Source organism: Ipomoea triloba, chromosome 15 (assembly GCF_003576645.1).
Source record: "Ipomoea triloba cultivar NCNSP0323 chromosome 15, ASM357664v1".
Lineage (NCBI taxonomy): Eukaryota > Viridiplantae > Streptophyta > Magnoliopsida > Solanales > Convolvulaceae > Ipomoea > Ipomoea triloba.
The window spans coordinates 25,753,795-25,762,618 of record NC_044930.1 but is presented as its reverse complement, the minus strand read 5'-3'; the positions used below and the strand labels follow the sequence as shown (position 1 = coordinate 25,762,618).

The window sequence follows — 8,824 nt, the reverse complement described above, 5'->3', positions numbered from 1 at the left end:
TTTTTTTTTTTTTTTTTTTTTTTTATAAATTATTATTAAGAGTGGTGGATTACAGACTAATGGGAATCATTCATGTACTTTTCTTTTAAGTATTACTAATAATAGTGGAATACCGATTAACACTTATTTTATACGTTTCTGTTTGTTTTTTTTGTAACAACCACATTAATTCATTAATCATAGATAGGAACGATTACAACAAAACTCGAAATCATTACAATATGACATTAACACAATTTTCTAGCTAAGTTATAGAAAACTTGAATCGCATACTGTATTACAAATTGGAAGTTAAGATCCTTTGCGGGGACTTAATATTTCTTTTGAGTCATCAGTGATCTGACTAAACATAGACAAGACTCTTGAAAAGTCTTGCACACCACCTAATTTTCATTTCCTTCATTGACAATATTCCCATATGAAATTGATCAAAGGACAATTGCCTACCGAACGGGCTAAATAGCATATTATGGTTCAGAGGCATTTTTTTATTGTCATCTTCGTTGCCCAAGAAGAGTTTTGCACACACCAAGACCATTTTCATATCATGCTCCATAAAAACCTCGTCAGAAAAACAAGAGGTAAAAAACTCATAAAAGAAGAGAAGAAAAACTCATCAAAGAAACGAAAGAGCCTCGAAACAAACAAGATAATATACACAATAATTATTGGGATAACAAAAAAACATAAAAGGACCAAAAGAAAGATGGGCAAAATCAAAAGTGGGTTGGCAACCCAATGCCACTTACACGCAAGCTCCAAAGCGATATATATATAATTTTAGTTTATTATTTGAAAGCAGGAGTCTGACAAGAGATCGGAGAAGAGGAAGGAGAAAAACCTTAATTAGTTCCAACTTTATGAACACGAAGTTTGACAATCTGCCTTTCCCTTTAATGCTCTGCTTATTGCGGATGAAATTTGCATTGCAGAAGTCACAAGAAAAGAATAACAACATTCTAACACAATTAACTTCATTGTTTCAATATTTACAAAATTAATTGGAACTTGTTTCAATTCCCAACAATATCTTAAGGCCAGACGCTTTAAAACTGCGAAATGATTAGAATTTGTTTCCAATATTTGAGATTTGAACCTGAAATGAGAAGTGCCTTTAGGTTTGGTCTTCAATGTAAATACTAAGTTTCTTTAGGTTTGGAGCCATTCTGAAGTTTGATTTTTTGTCGGAGCTAGAAACTTTCAACCAATAAAGAGTTTGTAGATTTTTTCTTTAACTGAACGAGGGAGATAAGATATTGTGAACATCTCTTGTCAACATGCAAATGCCTCAATTGTCGCAAACTCAAAATATCACACGATAGTTGCAAAGGACATTTTTTGATCCACGAAGTAACTACGAGAGTTCGCAACTTTTTAAGCTAGAAAAATCCAAGCTTGTAAAGAGAATCAATAATGATACTTAAAGCCATGTATCTCAAAGGAACCAATTGAAAAATCCAAGCTAGCTTCCGTATATGAGTGCTCATATTTTAAAATATTGTGTGCACAACATGATTTTTTATTTTTATAAAAAAAAAAAGGCATGAGGTTATAACTACTTTTGTTATGTATTTATTATATTATTCATATACTTTTGACATGTAATTCCAACAAGCTGTTTACCGCAATATAATATAGATATTGATCTAGTGCATGCGTTCTGAATAGGCAAATTGTGTATCAAGTTTTATAGTGTAGGAATGCATTTGAACAATATTTAGACTTGGTGATTGTACTAATGAATTGTTCATTGTATTTTGAAGTAGATGATGAATTGTTGTGTATTTTGAAATATTTTACATATTTGTAGAAGATGGTTGTACTAATGAATTGATGTTTTTGTATTTATGGTGTTTGGATAAATTGTTATTATTATATTATGCTTAAAACCAAAACAGGTTAAAAATAGCGGTTTAAAACTGTTGTATTTATGAATAAAGCTAAGACAACAGTTTTCAACCGTTGTCTTTCAACAACACTTAATAAACAACAGTTTTTAACCATTGTCTTATATAGAAAAGACAATGGTTAAAAACCGTTGTCTATGTACCTAATTTTCAACAACACTTAATAGACAACAGTTTTTATATAGAAAAGACAATTGTTAAAAACTATTGTCTATCCACGTGACTTTTAACAACACTCAATAGACAATATATCAAAAAGACAGCAGTTAAAAATCGTTGTCTATTCGTGTGACTTTCAACAACATTGATTTTAACCATACTTAATAGAGAACAGTTTTTAACCGTTGTCTTTGTTATATAAGACAACGATTAAAAACCATTCCCTTTGCGCGGGACTTAGAACAACACTAGTTTCAACAACAGAAATTTTACTTAAAAGACAATGGTTTTTAACCATTGTCCTGTAGTGAATACTTATTAAAGTTTTCAAAAAAGACTTAACATGTAGGCTTTAAATAGGCACAAACTAAGACTTTACTTTGAAACCTTTTTAATGGTTTACATATTAAACAGGCTTTAAAAAGGCTTTAGGCCAGGCCAATTGTAGGCTGACATTAGATTTTCGTAAGAGACTAAGGTCTAATTATTCTTAAATGAATTTACATAGAAAACGAAGTTACTACTTGATGCTTTTGACTTAAAATTTGGTTTTAACATGTGTGCTTTGGAAGGAAACAAAGTTACTACATATAATTAATGCTAAACCTATATACATCAAAGCAAAAAAAGGAATTGAGTGATGTTGAAGAAAGTATGAAGCATACCTTAGCTTTTTGAATTAGGTTTGGGTAATGTCAAATGAGAGATGGTGTGAGTTGTTGAATTTATGAATTGAAGTAGAGCAGAGAAAATATATGCCAATTTGAACTACTCTCAGAGTCTCATCAGGTCTGTCGGAATTGAAACTCAAATCTGATTAGAGTTATTGAGCGAGCAGAGGGATGAAATGAGTATAGATAGCAGAGAGGATGAGAGATTTGATGAATTATTGAATGATGGTGGAAAGGTCTACAATCTACACCTAACAACTAACTCAAAAGTCAACAAATGGTTTCTTTGGATTTTTATTTCTAAAAGAAATAAAATTTAAATTTGAAGGAAGATTCCATGTTCAATTGGTTGATTGATAAGGATTTTTTTGGTTTTTTTTTTTTAAAATTTATTTAGTGTCGAAGAAATTTTGAAATCACTAATTGGTAGAGAATTACAATGTGGTAAATCAACTTATATTCACACAAGCTTTCAAATGGGAATCAGTATTCATAATATTTATTTTTTGTGCTAGTAGTAGTCATGATATAAGTTGTGCCAATTTGCCAATTTTCTATTTGAATTTGTTTACTTTTTTAGCTTGGCTTTATGTCTTTCTTTTATAGGTGCGTCTCCCATAAACCATCTCACAAATCTTTATAAGATAGGGTGAGTTATGATGGAAATATAATACTTAAACTGAAAAATTAATCAGAAATATATTATTTGTTATCCGTGAGACAGTCTCATAAGAGAATTTACCTTCTTTTATATACTTTATTGCACTTTTAAATAGTTGTAACAAGACTAACAACCACCTTTTGAACAGTAAAATAGTCCTTGGGACAACAAAATGTTTTAAAGCATTCAAGTTATTACTTATTCTCTTATAGCATGCAGTCAGAATCTTTCAAATAAGGTAATCGGAGTATCCAACCTGCAATAAGTACTCAAGTCTAAAAGAAGAGTGTGAGAATTGATTGAGTATTAGGTACCACTCAAGCAATTTGTAGTCTCTTTTTAAGCCTTCATGAATGCAGGTTTCATTGGCACCAAAAGGCATTCTAATATGTTGTAAAAGTATACTGAATTGAACAGTGGATTATTACAACTTAGCCATGGTGTCATTGGAGCAGAAAAACATCAAAACACACACACAGCTGAATTGTTCAGATCAAATGGAAACCAAAAATACAACATCTTATATTGATGCATGCAGCACTTGAAGAATTGCAGCAAAAAACCCTTCCTGTTTGTTTTCTCCCGAAAGCGACTGGACAAGTGGCTATACTTATCAACTTCATCAACATTAGCCAATGCAAGAACTCATGAAAACAATAGAGAACTTATTCATCAATGATGGCCTTATTAACTTCAGCCAGGAACCTACAAGCTGAAAGATAAAGTGAAGTTCAAATACAGATCAGAATAACCTCTTTGGACAAAGTTACAATAAATGGTGCATTTATCAACTATTGGATTCCTGTTTTAGTCCCTAGACTAAACGACTGTTGGATTTTCCACTTTAGTGGTTATCAACTTCCAAAATTGACTACAAGTAATTGATATTCAGGTTGATGATGGGAAGTACAAATCATAGGGAAAGAACTCTTTAAACAAAACTAGAAAATAATTGGCAATTGCAAAAGTTAATATGGAGTTGAAGTATAAGTTTCATAGATATATACATACCTTGGCTTTCATAAATTCATATTAAACCCTAAATTAACAAATTCCCCAGTCACTTTCTTCTTAGAGCTTACAACACCTTTCCTCTTCAATTCTTTGAATGCATTCAGAGATTTCGAAACCTTCTCCTTTAGTTTCCTCACACTCAATTCGTTAGAGCTTTCCACACTTTCATCTTCAGAGCTTTCATTATTTGGCATTTCAACCTTGAAAAGTAATTGAAAATGAGTACAAAAATAAATAATTAAATTATTAACACAAGGAATTAGAAGGCAGAAAACTAATAGTTTCAAATAATGAACAAGAAATAGAAAGAAACCTTAGTTCCAATTTTACGAACACGAAGTGGACGACCTGAAGAAATCTTATTTGCAGAAGTCACAAGAGAAGAATAACAACATTCGAACACAATTAGCTTCAGTGTTGTAAAGAAACTACAATAGATTTCAATTTGTTTCAATTCCCAACAATATCTTAAGACTAGGCGCTCCAAAACTGGGAAATGATTAAAACTTGTATTCCAATATTTGAGATTTGATCGTGAGATAAGAAGTGCCTTTAATTTCCGAAAGCCTTGCTTTGATGGTTCCCACTTTGAGCCACAGAAGGCGAAATCTTTTACTTTAAGCACCTCAAGGTGCCTCAACCTGCCAATTGTGTCCATCTCCTTCCACGGAAGATATGTATGACGAAGTGTCAACTTCTTAAGGTTTGGTGGAAAACTTGTTGGAAGACAAAAGCGCTCGACTCTTCCTACTTCAACCTTCAGCTTCTCAAGTCGATGTAAATACACAAGGCTCTCTAGATAGCTAGGCTCCAGTTGGCCTTCAATGTAAATCCCAAGTTCCTTTAGATTTGGAACCATTCTGAAGTTTGGTTTTTCATCATCGGAGCTAGCAATTTTCAACCAGTAAAGAGTTTGTAGATTTTCTTTGACTAAGCAAGGGAGATACTGTGAACATCTCTTGTCAACACGCAAATCCCTCAATTGTGGCAAACCCAAAATATCACATCGCAGGTGCAAAGGACATTTTTCCATCCAAGAAGTAACTATGAGAGTTAGCAAATTTTTAAGCTTGAGAAATTGAAGCTCATGAAGAGAACCAATGGTACTTAAAGACAAGTATCTCAAATGAACCAAATCTGTTATTTCACTAGGCATGCTTCGTGACCATTTAAGAAATGATAAATCCAATACTCTTAGCAATTTCAAACATGGGTATGCCAACCTGCATTTGGAATAGTACACATCTTTACCAAAGATGAGCACAGAACGGATATCATCTAGTGTGCAATTCCCATAACTTGCTTGAGTGATTGGCCAATGACTTGTTTGACAACTTAACCAATGACTAGATTTTGGAGCATGGTTGTCATTGATAACGCACAAAGCATTCCCCTTTATTGCTTCTCTCACACATATTTCGTGAACTCGATCATGAACCTTACATGATTTAAGGTTGCCATCAAGACTTAGCTCATTAATTTGAACTAAGCCTCTATTAATGAGATCATGCAAGTAACTCTCTGCCACTTCTTCCAAACTCATATTTTCATGTGGCATTCAAAATTCCTCTGCAACCCATAAGTTGATTAATCTCTTAACAGAAATGACATTGTCTTCAGGAAACACACCAAAATAATGAAAGCAAGGTTTCAAGTGAGGAGGTAAATAGTTGTAGCTCAATGAAAGTATTTGTGAAATTCTTTTGTCATTATCAACTCTATCCAAAGTTTCCTTAACATCTCTCCATATTTCTATTGACTTTTCTATTGTTGCTAAAAGTCCGGCAATCACAACAACTGCTAGTGGTAATCCCCTGCAACCAAGAACAATGTGTTTCCCAATTAACTCATATTCCTTGGGAACGTGTTGGCTTTGCCCAAACACTTTCATTGAAAATAATTCCCATAGATTGTCAAAAGTTTGATACTTCACATGGTAGGAATCTGCACTTAAGTATTTAGCCACCTTTGTAAACCGAGTAGTTACTAAGATTCGACTTCCATTAAAATTCTCTGGAAAATATCCTTGGATGGCATCCCATGCAGCAGTGGTCCATATATCATCCAAGAAAATTAAATACTTCTTGCCCATCAAACTTGTGCATAATTGCTCAGCTATTTGAGCTTCGTCCAAGTTGTAGATTTCACTTGTTATTGGTGAAATAATACAACGTAATAGACCAATGAGAATCTCTTTGACGTTAGGAAGCTCAGACAAAACTACCCAAGCTCGAATTTGAAAGCTAGCAATAGTAATTGGATGTCTATAGACTCTTTTGGCTAATGTAGTTTTTCCTATGCCTCCTTCCCCAACGAGTGGAATAACGTGTAGTTTCAGCACAGGGTTTTCAACATATTTCTGAAACTTGTGAATGTTACTTTTCTTCAAAATGGTGAAAACTGATCTCATAAAGTGTGAATAACAGAGACGGTTAACTATCGTCTCTATATCAATGTGGATTCCTACAATTACTTCATTCTCAGGCTCTAAAGCACTTTGGTAGGTATCGCAAACCATGATATTCTTTTCCTCATCAGGGTCTAAAGCAGTTCCTTTTTTTATCATCAACATCCAATTTTCAACTTCCTCAATTTCTCTTTCCATTTTTTTCAAGGTCCCAAGAAGATGCCCGCATTTAGCTTCCGAATAGACTAGTCCCAGTTTATATTTTATTTCATACTCGTCATATAGTCTAGCAACTTTATGTTCAAACGACCAGTCATTATGCATTTCCGTCTCACACCTCTCCTCCAAAAATGCTTGCAGAATGCAGAGCTTGGAAGACAGCAACTCGATGGTTTCGAGCAGCGACACCATCATTCCTCCAGCATAAAAAATCGAAACTAGTTTGGGCTTCATAAGGTCTTGCTCCACTATTTTGATTAGAGTGGTTACAGCATCTAAAGCCATTCTATTGAGCTTCTCTGGAAATTAAATGGAATGAATGATTATAATTAACAGAGATGCAATGCAAGATGGGTTAAAATCTAATCTCAGTAATCTGCTAGCTGATGAATTAATTATTATACTACCCTTAGCATCTTCCAGTTTCTAGACTTGATGTGATTCAACAACAAATGGAACCATTACGAGTTTTTAATTTATTTGTACGCTTAGGGGCTATTATATTTAAATTTTAAAGGCATATATATTGCATATAGAATCTGCTATATATTAATTGTTGGTATGAAAATTTTTTAAATCTATTATATTACAAATGAAAATAAAAGGGAAAATTTGTTAAATAAGCTTCTAAATTTTAACTGAAAAGTTAATTAAATCTCTAAACTTTTAAAAAGTGTAATTACACCCCTTGCTTAAAATTTGCTTTTTACGTGTGTGCTTTGGAAGAAAACTGTTGAATTTATACACGGTTAACTTGAACAGCTATTTGAGATGAGGGACAAAAATACCACTAAACAAAAAAATTAGAGACTAAATGAGATCACATGTATAATTAAAAGATTGAATTGGTTATTATAATATAATTGAGGGACTAAAATGTTAATTTTCCCTTCAATTTTATTAAGGAGTGTGTATTATAATCGCTCTAACCACCACCATCCCAATTTGACCATTACCGCTCTTAATTACCACTATAATCTCGCTGATCTCCCAAACAAAGCCTAAGCCTTGGTGAATATTTTCATACATAGTGATCACACAATCAAAATGAGATAAATATTATGAATTTAGTGAATAAATATGTAGCAAATTAAAAGCGTAAAGGAATTAAGATGGCAAAATATAATGCTAAACTATATATATCAAAGCAAAAAAAAAAAAAAAAAAAGAATTGAGGGATGTTGGAGAAAGTATGAAACATACCTTAGGTTGATGGAGAAGGAGATGGAGTTAGAGAAGTGGGTTTGGATAATATGAGATAAGAAATGGTCTGAGTTGTTGAATTTATGGAGTAGAGCAGAGAAAACATAGGCAAACTTGAACTAATCTCAGGTGTTTCTGAACTGAAACTCAGATGAGATGAAATAAGTATAGCAGAGAGGATGAGAGTTGAGATATCTGATGAATTATTGATGGTGGAAAGGTCTACCATCTACACCTAACTACCTAAGACCATCCTCAATAGTGTGAGGTTTTTTTATGAAATTTTGCATGTGTGACTAAGAAAGATAAAATAAGAGTGGAGGAAAAAAAAAAAAACTATAAAAGATAAAAAATAGATTTACAGGCCAAGTGCACACGCCCACTTGGGCGTGAGGGTTGCGCCTCATGCTGCGTGAGGCGCTTCTATTCTCTCAAGGTGGGCCACTTCCCCGACCAAAAACCCCAAATTTGCAGGGCTTCTTCACTTTTTTCTTTCTTCACATTCTTTCCTCCACCTTATCTATCTTTTTCTTAAAAATTGTGCAAAATACACAAATGGTGAGGGCCTAACAGCCAAGTCAAA

The 8,824-nt window shown here is 33.2% G+C and overlaps 2 protein-coding genes across 2 annotated transcripts; both read right to left on the bottom strand.

Moving 5' to 3' along the window:
* Window positions 1-4,026: 4,026 nt before the first annotated feature.
* On the bottom strand, window positions 4,027-5,955 carry LOC116005941 (probable disease resistance RPP8-like protein 2). The gene is made up of 3 exons (XM_031246174.1): window positions 4,726-5,955; window positions 4,481-4,612; window positions 4,027-4,110 (listed from the first exon to the last, which is right to left on the bottom strand). Exons 1-3 carry the CDS (start codon window positions 5,953-5,955, stop codon window positions 4,027-4,029), a joined length of 1,446 nt encoding a protein of 481 aa, XP_031102034.1.
* Window positions 5,956-5,970: 15 nt separating this feature from the next.
* Window positions 5,971-7,323, bottom strand: LOC116005940 (putative late blight resistance protein homolog R1A-10). Its single transcript, XM_031246173.1, has one exon. It carries the CDS (start codon window positions 7,321-7,323, stop codon window positions 5,971-5,973), a length of 1,353 nt encoding a protein of 450 aa, XP_031102033.1.
* Window positions 7,324-8,824: the final 1,501 nt, after the last annotated feature.